This window comes from Vulpes lagopus, chromosome 2, assembly GCF_018345385.1.
Source record: "Vulpes lagopus strain Blue_001 chromosome 2, ASM1834538v1, whole genome shotgun sequence".
NCBI classification, from domain to species: Eukaryota; Metazoa; Chordata; class Mammalia; order Carnivora; family Canidae; genus Vulpes; species Vulpes lagopus.
The window spans coordinates 17,082,563-17,095,485 of record NC_054825.1 but is presented as its reverse complement, the minus strand read 5'-3'; the positions used below and the strand labels follow the sequence as shown (position 1 = coordinate 17,095,485).

General features: G+C 50.0%; 1 protein-coding gene and 1 long non-coding RNA gene across 36 annotated transcripts in view; one reads left to right on the top strand and one right to left on the bottom strand.

The window, feature by feature from the left end:
• TCF7L2 (transcription factor 7 like 2) overlaps nt 1-12,706 on the top strand; it is a 198,607-nt gene extending 185,901 nt beyond the window's left edge. For 14 of the 34 annotated variants that reach the window (XM_041745010.1, XM_041745008.1, XM_041745007.1 and 11 more), the window contains 4 exons: nt 4,534-4,582; nt 5,166-5,216; nt 6,523-6,595; nt 12,178-12,706. In XM_041745010.1, the coding sequence (XP_041600944.1) occupies nt 4,534-4,582; nt 5,166-5,216; nt 6,523-6,595; nt 12,178-12,679 (675 nt within the window). In that variant the 3' untranslated portion in view covers nt 12,680-12,706. Of the gene's footprint in view, nt 1-4,533; nt 4,583-5,165; nt 5,217-6,522; nt 6,596-7,231; nt 7,306-8,190; nt 8,216-10,740; nt 10,746-12,177 lie in introns of those variants that run through there. The other 20 variants (XM_041745012.1, XM_041745011.1, XM_041745006.1 and 17 more) reach the window with 9 other exon arrangements.
• Nucleotides 11,294-12,502, bottom strand: LOC121485033. Of its 2 annotated transcripts, none has more exons than XR_005986186.1 (3): nt 12,371-12,502; nt 12,152-12,173; nt 11,294-11,631 (listed from the first exon to the last, which is right to left on the bottom strand). It is a non-coding gene; the product is annotated as an uncharacterized LOC121485033 (long non-coding RNA). The 2 variants fall into 2 exon arrangements; XR_005986185.1 differs by having other exon boundaries at nt 11,294-11,604.
• Nucleotides 12,707-12,923: the final 217 nt, after the last annotated feature.

Here is a 12,923-nt window from a genome sequence, read left to right as displayed (position 1 = left end):
TTGTGTTGACTACAGGATTTGCCTAATTTCCTCTCTTGGATTTTAGAAAACACTGTGGGGTAGTGGTTTTCACTAATCACAGTGGTTGTGATGCCCATGATTCCTGTCCTCTCCTAACCTTGCTCTCCGGGGCAAGGAGAGACCTCTGTCACCACCACCCCCCTTCTATTTCTTGTCCCGTGTTTTGCCCAGCAACATTCTGGGCTGGCCCTCCTCTACGCAGTAGACGAGATGTTCCTTATTTCACCTGATAACTCTTATTCCATGGCATTGGGTTTTATAAAGTGAATTTTAACCCTTAACTCTTTAGGGTGTCTTTAGAGACAAAATCTGCCTTGATGCCAGCAGTGGGCTTTTCCTCCCTGTTTCTTGTCAATGGTGTGGAGCCATGGAGGGTTCTCTCACCTGTCCATGCTCCTGACCTAGCTCTCCTGCGGACAACGTCCGTAATGAAGACGCTCTCTGTACGTGGGTTGAGATCGGTTCAGTCAGGGCTGGTTGTGAGCATGCACACAACGGTACTGTGGGGACTCAGTTAAATCAGACGCATTTACTCTCAAAACTTAATGTGTCATCGGAGGCCACAGACATATGGGTCCTGAGCGGATGCTGCTTCCCACTTGCTCTAGCTGTTTCTCTCTGTCTCTCTCTCTCTCTCTCTCTCTTTTTTTTTTTTTAAATTTTTTAAAAGATTTTAATTATTTGAGAGAGAGTGAGAGAGAACACGCGCAGAGCCGGAGGGAGAAGTAGAGGGAGAGGTAGATTCCTCGCGGAGTAGGGAACCCGATGTGGGGCTCAATCCCAGGACTGAGCCAAAAGCAGACACTTTTATCAACTCAGCCACCCAGGTGCCCCAACTCTAGCCATTTCTCGTACCTTTCAACACGTGCCTGCTAGTCTGCTATTCGCTTTGCAGATTAGGGGGTGCAGAGAACACAGACTGTGGGGCTTAACTTCCACATCCTCATCATCACCCGACCCCTCCTCCCCCACTCCCACTTGCCTCCCTCTAGGTCCCAGTGCCCTTGGCTGGCAGCACAAGACTCTGTTCCTCCTGGGAGTTGAAACAGGAATTAGTACCAGTACCTCTCACTGGAATGTTTGCTCTGGTCAGGGCCCTTGTCACTCACGGATGGTCACGCACCAGGTCTTAGCTGCTTGAGACCTTTCCATTTGTCCTCAGCATGTGTGCCGTGGGGAAGCCTTTCTTCTGGAGCCGAAAGGAAGAGGATGAGAAAATTAATGCTCTCCCACAGGCTTGCTGCTCACCCCCACCTGACCTCGAGGTGGAGATTTCCAGCAGCAGGCAGGCTCTGCAGCCTCCACATGAACAGCCATCTCATTTCAGGACACTGTTCTCCTGGTTTCGGGTCAGCAGCTCTTAGAGGTTACCTTCACCTTTTACCTGCTACAGACCTAATTCTTTGAGTGATCTAGAATGGTACTACAGAGAGGAATTCTGCTCCTTCATAGACATCATATCCCCAGCAGACATTTGGGGTCATGGTAGGGCCTTCATGTACAGCTTTGCAGGATGCGCACTGCACAACTCTAGGGAGTGCCATTTACATTACGGTCTGTGTGCATGCTGCCCTCTGGAGTTGTGCAGGGGGAGATCTCCACAAAGATACAAGGCCAACATTGTGGTAGTGATAGCTTCAAAAGAATGCTGCCATTGACTTGCCTGGGAGTCAGACAGGTATTGCCCTGGGGTGTTCGTGAAGTGCTTTCTAGGTTTTAGAAGGTCCATGAGGCACTTAATAATGACTGCAGCTCAGCTTCACATTCAGAAGGAGCTCGATATAATAGGGGAATCTCTGAAGAGAGAAGGTTTAGAGGTCCATCTAGGGCTAGCGATGAAGGAGCTTTCTCTCTTATATGGGGTACTGTCAGAGGCCTATCACAAAGGCTGCTTACACATGAGTGTGAACACACACACACTCCCCCCCTCCCTCGCTTCTGTGCCCCAGGAAACGGTCTGTGGAGCAAGGGTCAGAGTTAAAGGTCTTAGGGGTTTGATTGTGGTAGAACTTGTCAGGTTTGGGGCTTGACATAGGAGTTTCTATACGTTGCTTTGGTAGTTGTAAAGATTCTTCTGGAAGAAGTTTTCTGAGCTAATTTCATGCCTCTTTCATGGTCTTGCTTTTCCAGTAATGGAAGCCTTAGCAAAATAAGATTGAATAAAACCGTCACATCTGGGTTGTCGGACTTGGCACATTCTGGAGCATAAAAGGAAAGAGTTTGGTCCCATAGTGCTGTCCAACCCGTGGCATTATATTAGAACATTATTGCCTTTCTGGCTCTTCCAGATTAGGTAAAGGACACGAATGCTAAGCCATTTGCTCATCTTTCATTCCCCCCACCCCCACCCCCGCCGGCCGAAGACCTCCATAGTTAGGCTTCTTCTTTTGTTATATCTAAGAAGATAATGAGGTGGCTGCCTCCCTTGAGATATGTGTCCCTCTTCACTAAATAGTATTTATTAAGCTACTGCTTGTCCTTTTCTGATTAAAACACAGCCCCGTCCTCTAAAAGCCTTTAGTTTAAGTGACTCTTTCCTCATCACGAACATTTCAATCATATATCCTAAACTGACAGCTTCCCATGGGGACTAGAACTTTCAGCTGCCTTTCAGGATGTATTGTGGGAAACTAGAAATGGGTGAGCCCCGTATTAAACCAGAGGTGACTGAGAATCCATTGGGCATGTGGATGCTAACACTGCCCGGAGTCACAGTGGTTTCCTGTGCCTAGCTGAATGTTCACTCAGGCTCCTAAATGAATGGAAATGAGCCCCTCCTGCCTTTTCCAAGATGGCCAGGCAGCACTTGGCAGCTCCCCAGGGAGAGCCACAAACATGAAGACGAGCTGCTGAGGCTCATGAGAAGGCCCCATGAACTCCTTTTACTTTTTTATTTTTGAATTGTCTATCAGTGGGCACCTGCCTGGGTGGCTCAGTTGGTTAAGCATCTGACTCTTGGTTTAGGTTCAGGTCATGATCTCAGGATTGTGAGATGGAGCCCCACATGGAGCTCTGTGCTCAGTGGGGAGTCCGCTTAAGATTCTTTCTCCTTCGGCCCCTGCCCCTCCAACATGCGAGATTGCTTTTGGGGTTGTGGTTGCGCACGCACACTCTCTGACTTGCTCTCTCTCAAATAAAGAAAAATCTTTACGTTGTTTATCAAAGAAGGTAAATGTATCAGTGTTTCAAACTCAAGGCCAAGACAAGCTTCCCAAATGCTATGGGCCCCAAGATCTGAGAGAAAAGATGGGCTTTCTCTGAGACATTTGGCTCTCAGCCCTTGGGTGGAGCTAAAATCATGACATCTCCATCTTGAGGTTCTCCATACAGGGCCTTACGAGTTGCCAAGTTTACTACCCATCACTTGTTTTCTCTTCCGGACCTGACGTCAACATACCAAGAGAACTTTTAGGCAGAGACAGTATTTAGATGTTCTGAAACAGACGGACGTGTAGGCCAGTCCTCTTGTTTGTGACATTTCATATATACCCAGCATCCGACTCCCAACGGATACGATGGGCAGTAACGAGGCAAGAGAGAACTAGTTTCAGATCTGCAGGGATGCAGTCATCCTTACACAGCTCTTCCCTGTTCCCATGCCACATCCCAGCTATGAGCAGATGGTAAAGGGTCCGGGTTGGAGAATGTGAATGACCCCATGCAATTCATCCCCTCTAATCAATTAAAAACCTTCCTCAGAGGGCAAGGGATTAAATGTAGGGATTACCTGTAGGCAGCACAGCCTAGCAGGTAAGGGCTGTGGAACTGAGAGCTCTTGTGTTCCCATCCCGGCCCCAGTATTCACTAGCTGTGTGATCTCTGAAAATTCACATACCCCCTTTGTGCTTGAATTTCCTTATCTCTAGAATTGGAACAGCAGTAGTACCTGTTGTACATGATTGTGTGAGGGGAAAAATGACTCAATGTGCATAGGGCACTTAGAATCATGCCTGGCACATAGTATGTGCTAAATAAATGTTAGCTGTTGTTACTAGGAAAGCCCCAGCTAAAGCTTTTGTTTTTTGATTGAGGGAAACAGAGGCCTTTTGGCCTCTGTAAGGAAGGGATTTGCCTGAAGCAAGGGGAGCGGGGGCCTTTCTTAGTCCACAGGGCCACTTCTACAGTCACTTACTTGGCTGTGGGCCCTTGGGCCACTCCCAACCCTGTCTCTCTACACCTCCCTAAATCTTCCTTCATCAGTTCTCTTCTCCCACTTGTGGGATCAGATGCTCTGGGTCAGGTTTGAGGATGGACAGAGGTGTCTGGAGGTCTTTCCTTCATCCCCTGCTGACCCCTTCTCTTCTCCTTGCTGGGTGTGTCCCTCTGGCTGGATCACAACTGAGGGCATTTGGATCTAAGGGGGTGGGGTTGGGGTGGGAGTCAGAGACCGTGGGTGTGGACTGAAACCTTGGCCTCCTACCTGCCTTTACAGGTGAGCCCAGACTTCCCCCCTCTTCCCCACCCCCCTTCTATTTGCTGAAATAATCCCTTGTGTTTCCTCTGTCCCTGCAGGGCAAGAAGAAGAAGAGGAAAAGGGACAAGCAGCCTGGAGAGACCAATGGTAAGCCAGGCTGAGGAGGAAGGAGGAAGGAGCGGTGCTGTGAGGACCACTCATTCACCTTAGGTTTCTGTCTGGGGGGAGGCAGGAGAAATTTCAAGGCCAGGATATTGTGGGGGAACCCATCTTAGCCAGCCTTTTTGTGTATGCATTTTAATTAATTGCTTCATGACTGCCCTTTTAAAGCTAGTAACATTCATTGTTGCATGAAAAGCACATTGTAATTCTAGTGGAATGTGTTTTTAAATAACCGCAGAGCCTGTAACGGGAGGGTGGTAGGCATGCCTATGCGGGGTTTATGCAGTCTGCTGATTTTGTCTGTGTCTGTAGGGATGAGGAAGGGGCCGGGGTGGAGGAGGGGGGTGTGTGAGTGTTTGATATTAACTGGGCTGTTCCTGAATGTTCTGATGCATGCCTTTACAGTGGTAAATTGCACCCAATTTAAATTAAGGAGGTTTGTCATTCTCTAGGAGAAATTAGAAATACTGCATAGGCAATATCAGAAGGTCCCCTTGGAGAAGGCCAGGCTTTTACAAACGACAACAAAAATTTTGAAGGCTTTGTATAATTTGTTCTTTTTTTTCAGAACACAGCGAATGTTTCCTAAATCCTTGCCTTTCACTTCCTCCGATTACAGGTGCTAATGTCATTTTGAGTCATTAAAATAGTCGATAAAATGTTTTTTTAATTTTTCTTGCCATTATAGTTTTATTAACATTAAACACGTATGACATTTGAACATCCTTTAAAATGACCATCTACACGGTTTCGTATGTTTCGGTAGACTTTTTTTTTCAGTTGCTTTTATTGTTTTTTTTTTTTTTTTCTTAATTTAATTTAACTTTCGCTTTGTTTATTTATTTATTTTTCCCATAACAGTTGTTTAAGCAGTGATGACAGTGACTTAGTGTTGAACTAACTGTGCAAATTGAATATGCAGTATTTCTTTAAAAGAGACTGGTAAAAAAAAAATAATGATAATAAATAAATAAATAAATAAATAAATAACAAGCAAAAACCAACCAAAATGGAAGGAATTCAGTAATAAACCTCCTTAATCTAATGGCATTTTCCGTTGCTCCCACTAAGTTTTCTCACGCAAGCATGCATCCGCAGTATGATTTTTTTCTCCTTCGCTTTTTTTATTTTAGTTTTTTTCTTCCTTTTGCTTTCCTGCTCCTAATTTGCAAACCCACTAGCATTTTACTGACTGTACCTGCTTAAAAGCTGCTATGAGCTTCTGACTAACCCTGACCAGCTCATTCATACTGCCTGTTCACCTTCATCTATTCTTCTGTTAGTAGTCATGAAAATCGGTTAAAAAAAAAAGAAAAGAAAAGAAAAACATTTCAAAAGCTGCAATATCCCAGTACCACAACCCCTTTTCTTTCTTTATTTCTTTCTGTTTTGTTTCATTTTGTTCTGTTTTTATTTGTAGTTTTTTTTTCTTTTTTAAACTGTTGTACTCTGAGAAGAAAAAAGCATGTTACAAACTTAATTCCCTCCTTTGCTTTATTTTCTTCTTTAAGAAAAACAAATTGAGAGAGAGCTAGGAAAAAAAAAAAAAAGGAAAGCAGAACCAAAAGGAAAAATACTATTTAAAATTTCGTTTTTTCAGTATCTGACTTCCCTTTATCCGCTCAAAACGAATCGGAGAGACAGTCCTTAAAGAAGGGATACTGCAGCTTTATTTGCAACAGCTAATTTCACCAGTTGAATAAGAATGTGATTTTTACCTTTTTTTTTTTTTAATTAAAGAAAGTTAAAAATCGAAAGTCGCTATTTGTCATTAGTAACCAGGTCATTGATTTATTCCCTTTTTTATTTTTATTTTTTTCTTATTTGTATCTTTCTCTCCCCCCCCTTCCCCCCCTCTCTCTCTCTCCCTCTCTCTCTCTCCCATGTCCTCCTCCTCTGCTCGCTTCTCTCTTGAACTCATTCAGACCTGAGCGCTCCTAAGAAATGCCGAGCGCGCTTTGGCCTTGATCAACAGAATAACTGGTGCGGCCCTTGCAGGTGTGTATAGATCTCCCAGATTTGCTGTGCTGGTCTGCAGCTGGTCTATTCCATCCTTTCTCCCCTTCTCTGGCCTGTTGCTTTGTAGCTCTGTGTGTGGATCTTAGGAGACACGAGGGCGCGGGACACTGCTCTGTGAGGGATGTGCTTGTCCTCCCCGCTGCTGCTAGCCAAAATGCCACTGTAAAACAGCATCATTTGTGCCTCCTCGGGTCAGCGACAGCAAACCCCAGCGCGCCCCCTCCCAGGGAACGTTGCCTGCCAACCCCCTTCCTCATGACAACCCAGGATGGGGCTCAGTGACATCCATCGTAACCCTGGCCTAGGTAGAAGCAAACAACGTCACCTTTTCCCCTCCTTCTCTCTTCTATTTTTATTTATTTATTTATTTTCCTTGTTGTATTTTGGTTTCCAGTTGGTTTTTTTTTTTTTTATGTATGTATGTGTGTGTTTTATTGTTTTATTTTTTTCTTTTGCCTCATAGAAGTCTTTTCTTTTCATGTCCTTGGTGAGGGAAGGCAATCAGAGAGAGCCGAGGTCATAGAGAAGACAAGTCAGCTGTAGCTGAGATTTCACATCCAACTGAGCATGACCCACCATTGTGTTGTATTTTTTGTGTTTACCTTATGCTAACAGATGCAAATACTCCAAAGAAGTGTCGGGCACTGTTCGGGCTTGACCGACAGACTTTATGGTGCAAACCATGCAGGTATATTACCGCTGTGAGGCCTTTGGGAAAATCAAAGCATTCTGTCCTTCTGGTACCTTAGCGTGTCAATATATTTTGACCTCGTTCCCGTCGACTTCCCTACCGGCATCAATGACTAATGATCCTCGCTCTTCACAATTTCCTTGCTAATTTTATGCCGTATCCTCTCCCCACTTTCTCTTTGTCTCTTTCCCCCTTGCTCTTACAAACAACCTGTCCAGGCCCCCGGTGGTGGGACTGAAACCACAACCCTAACAGACCAGGACGGGCCCTTCCCCTTTTTGCTTTGAGAGCCAGCATCCTGGAACTGGCCGGGTCCGCGGCACGTGCACTGAGCATAGACAGCCACCGTGTCCACAGGTTTGAATGAGCTACCGCTTGGCAGCAGTAGCCATTCCCGTGCGCTGCAGAGTCAGGACACTTGGAGAAAGGGCTCTGGGGCAGGCGTTTTTTGCTTTTGTTTTGTTTTGTTTTTCTTTTATGTTGAAAAACTACATGTCTCTGCACGGAGGAGCCCGGTTAGCTGACATTGTTTTACAGTGCTGAAAAGAAGCGTGGCATTGGACGGCATGCATCAGCTAAAGGGCTGTAAGCAGTGTGTCACGCGGTCCCGTACTGCAGCATTGCTAGCCTGCGGAATTCAGAGTACACACCATATATATTTAGAGAGAGAGCAAGAGAGAGCGCATTGCTTCCAAAGTGAATTAGAAGAGTCCAGACTGAACACCCGTGTTCCACCTGCAGGCTTCCATCCAACCCGTAATTGCAGGGAAGGTGTAGGTACTTCCTTCTTGGTGGAGGGATACCGACTCGTCCCTGTCTCACTTCTTTCCTTTAATGACCACCTCTGGTTAAATTTGTTGTTTCTTTGTTCTGATACAAGCAGTCTTTGAATTTGGAATATTATGATGGTAGGTATCTCAACCCCCCAAACACGCTTCCCTGTTTGTAGTGCCTCCTTGTCACGTGTCCCCCCCTTCATGCCTTTGCCATGTGTTCCGTGTTTAGACATTAGATCAGACGTCCATCCCATCACGTGCATGCCCACAAGTCTCCTGTGTCTCCTCCCTCCCCCCGGTGCCTTACGAGGGATTGGCCGAGTGCCTCGAGTTGGCCAGATGTTTAGGGGAGAGACAGGGCCCCCCCCCCGCCCCCTTATTGAGCGAGAACTCTGCAGACAACCCTCCGCCCCTGAGTGAGGATGCCAGGCCTTGAGAGCGATCCTCTGGTCTTCATCCGGGGAGACGACCGTGTTCACGGAGGGGACGGCGCTTTCCCCACATCCTGGGCTCTTCTGCGCCACAGAAAAGTGGTTCAGGAGGAGGTGGAGGAAGAACGTTAGGTATTTGGGCCTTACCCAGGGGAGGCCGGTGCTCTGCTCGCCCTGTTTAGGCAGAGGGCCTGAGGCAGAACCTCGTCGGTCTGTGGAGGAGGACGGTTAGCCGTGGGGTCCCCATCTGAGACGCCCTGCCACGGGGAGGAGTCAGCTAATCGTAGGGCTCCCTCCTGAGTGGGTTTCTCACGAGCTATAGAAACGTATCGCTGAGACCATGGTGCCCACCTCGCAATACGGTGTGTGGCTGCATTTGTTTATTTGTGTGGGGGGGGTGTGAGTGGAGGTTTATGGAAACTCCCCCCCCCCCTTTTTTTTGTTTCAGAAGCAGTTGCTTCAAGGTAGACTTGACATTTTTTTCCTGAGAGTTCCCATGACTAACGTTGACCAGGACGGACATCCCCTTATCAGACAGCGTGCACCTTGTTGAAAGCCAAGGTGTGGTACCTGCCTCAGGGGCTGGAAGTTTCATGACATTTTTACAAAAAAACAAAAGCAAAAACCCTAATTTTTGTAGCTGCGTCGCAGACCCGATTTTCAGAAGCGCAGCTCTGAGGGGCCAGCTGTCAGTATGGCAGGCTGCTGTCTGTCCCTCCTCCTTCCTCAGAGTTCTTTCCCCACCTTGACAAAGCTAGAACTTTCCAGGTGGCCACTTGGCTTCTGTGGGGGATGTTTCTCATACCCGAAAAGCATCAGCAGATGCACTGTAGCTCATCGAAGGGTGTCATTCCAAGCAGGATCGGAGGAACCCTTAGTTTCCTTTCAGAATAAATCCACAAGAAGCTACAGGTGGAATTTCAAGAGGCCACCCCTTGGCTGGGGATGGAGCCTGGGTGGGGGAGGGAACGTGGATGGGTTTTGCCCCTTGTCTCCCCAACCTTTTCCTCTTTGCCAGGATCTGGCCTGATGCTAAATCCATAGGACAAAAATGTACCTTAAAAAAAGAGAAGCAGTTGCAAAATGAGGCGTTTTCTGGCCCAGTCAGAAGTGTGTGTGTGTTCAGCTGCCTTCCCCACCCCCCCCCCCTCCGGCCACCTGTTAGAAGGCGTGTCTCGCTGTCCTTCATAGTCTTCATGTCCCGTGTTCAAAATGCTTCCACTCATCCCCTGGACGTGGAAACCTCCGTGTCATCAGGAGGGCGGGCGGGTGAGGGGAGCGCCAGAAAGGCTCCTAGCCAATCAGGACTCCTTGCTCGCTACACAGGGTTTCTAATTTTATTTGACATTTGAGGACATTTTAACAAGATTCTGTTTTGAGCCCACCAAGTTGCTTTCCCATCTTTTTACTCTGCCCTAATATAGCATGGAATGCTGCTTGACGTCACTCCCCTGTTTTCCTGTTTCTCCTTTTTCTCACCCCCCCCTCCTCTGTCCTTGTCGCTCTGTCACTTTCGCTTATGCCCCGCCCCCTCCCCACCCCTCCCTTCACCCATTTTTAAAATGCATGGACATCTTAGTTTTTTAAGCATGTTTTGATCTGCAGGCTAAGGTGGTTTAAAACTCTGAGAGGCTTAATTATTTATCTTGGTTTCTGGGATGGGAGCAGAACCCACAGTCTGTTTCAATCTATCCCAGAGGAGAAAAGGAACCTTTCCAAATTGAAGGTGAGGGGGGCTGCCCTTGCACCCCTACAGTTCCTTTCCACCCAGAGGGGGGTGTCGGGTAGACCCTGAGGCTTCCACCCCTACCCGGTGGGTCTCAGCCTCTGGGAGGCAGGGAAGGCCAAGCATGTTCGCTCCCCTCCGTCCCCCTCCCCGCCCTCCTGCCATCTTGCTGAGTCCACACCCCACGCACCGAGGGGCATGAGCAGACCCCTCTGGGGCACAGACCCAAGGAGGAACTCATTACATCCCCCTTCCTTTCAAAGGCCAGTGACATCCGACACCAGGCAGCATCTTCCTGCTTTCCAGGGACGGGAAGCGGGCGGCGCTTGCACACTTGTTTTTAGACAGTGTTATCCGCCGTGGTGTTGACTGCATTCAGGGGCTCCCTAGGTCAGCACATTCCCTGTATCTGCCTTGTTTTTATAGCGTGCGTGGGGTTGATTCCCAGGATCGCCTTTCCTACCAAATCTCATCCCATCGGAGACTGGGATTAATAGTAGGAGAAGCTTTGAGGGCACATGCTCAATTTCTTGAATCGATTTCCCCGACCTTTGATGATACGCAAGAGAGTCTCTGAAATTCTCATCCCTATTTCTTATGTAAACTGGAAATGTAGAGGCGGGGCGGGGGGGGGGGATTCTGGTTTTGGTGCAGGGCGAAATTTAGTCTTTCCGGCTTAAACACTAATCCCGATAACCCAAACCCCACAAATTCCATGCTGTGGCTCCCCGGCACTTCTTCTTTGTCGTCACCTCCTCGTGACACGCTGCGCCCTCCGTTGACTGGCCTCGGCATAGTGACAAGGGCAGGATGCCCGACCGTCCCATCCTCACTGTCTCTCCTTCCAGCCTTCTCACTCTGGGGTGGGGGACCGGGAAGACCCCAAATCTTCCAAAAACAAAAATCAAGTTTGGATCGTAATTTAATCCACAACCTGCAGGCCATACAACCAGTTATTCTCGTTCCTTTGGATCATTTTCTGTTTTTCTTTTTCTTCCCCCTCCCCCACCTTGGTTTATCCTCTTCTACCTGTTTTTGGTGGTTTATTTTTGTTTTTGTTTTTTGTTTTTCTTTTGTTTTGTTTTGTTTTGTTTTTTTGTTTATTTTGTTTTATTTTTGTTCCCCCCACCCCCACCCCCTTCCCCTCCTCTCACCTGATTCTGACCTCTCTTGATTTGGTGTGGTTCTTAACAGACAAGCCCGAAAGCTCTCTGGGCGCCGGCAGCCTGGCGGTGGTGGTGGAGGTGGTGGTGGTGGTGGTGGTGGCCGTGGTGGTGGCGGTGGCCTTGGTGGTGGTGGTGGTGGTGGTGGTGGTGGCGGTGGTGTGACAACCTCTGGGCCTCTTGCTAGCACTGCCTTCGGCTCTGCGGGTGGGCTCATCAGTCAGCACTCTGAGGGGTTCATACTGATAGGAGGCGCCTGGGGACTGAGTTCTCTTTCTCTGTGACACACACGCACACACACACCCCCCCCACTGGGAGTAGGGTGGTGGCAGTGGGAACGGAGGGAAGATGTGCCCTGTGCCCGGCAGGCCAGGGAGTGTCTGAGCCGAACGAGGAATCGCACACTCCCCAGCCGCTCCCCAGCTGCTCCCGCGGGGACGCAGCCGCGGTCTGCACCGTCCAGGCCGCCCACGGGTCCCCGGGCCGGGTCGGGGTCGCGGGTGCGTAGCGGGGCAGGGGGAGCAGGTAGGTAGGGGCCGGTGCCCCGCTCCTGGCTCCCGGCGCGGCCGTCGGCAGCAGAGCAGGCCCCGGCCCCGGCCCCAGCGGAGGGCGCAGGGCGCGGAGGGCGCAGGGCGCGGAGGGCGCAGGGCGCGGAGGGCGCAGGGCGCAGGGCGCAGGGCGCGGAGGGCGCAGGGCACTGGCCGCCCCGGGTAGGGGCTCTCCCGCCGCGTCCCTGCCCGGTACTCACCCGTCGCTCTCTCCCCCTGTTTCTAGGAGAAAAAAAAAGTGCGTTCGCTACATACAAGGTGAAGGCAGCTGCCTCAGTCCACCCTCTTCAGATGGAAGCTTACTAGACTCGCCTCCTCCCTCCCCCCACCTGCTAGGCTCCCCCCCCCCAGACGCCAAGCCACAGACGGAGCAGACCCAGCCGCTGTCGCTGTCCCTGAAGCCCGACCCCCTGGCCCACCTGTCCCTGATGCCTCCGCCGCCCGCGCTCCTGCTCGCCGAGGCCGCCCACGGCAAGGCCCCCGGCCTGTGTCCCAACGGGGCCCTGGACCTGCCCCCCGCCGCCCTGCAGCCGCCCGGCCTGCCCCTGCCCCTGCCCCTGCCCTCGCCCTCGCCCGCGCCCGCGGCGCTCGCACAGCCACAGCCGTCGACCTCTTCCTTACATTCCCACGGCGCGGGCGCGCAGCCCGGCTCGCAGCCCCCGCCCCCGCCCCCGCCCCCGCAGCCGCAGCCGCAGCCGCTGTCCCTCGTGACCAAGTCTCTAGAATAGCTTTACCCCGGCCTGGCCCCGTGAGGCCTCGCCCTCGCCCTCGCCCTCGCCCTCGCCCTCGCCCTGGGCCCCTCGCACCCCCCACCCCCCCCCCCCACCCCCCCACCCCCCACCCCACCCCCCCAAAGGTTTCGTTTTGTACTCTTTTAATTTTGTGCCACGTGGCTACATTAGTTGATGTTTATGGAGTTCATTGGTCAATATTTGACCCATTCTTATTTCAATTTCTCCTTTTAAATATGTA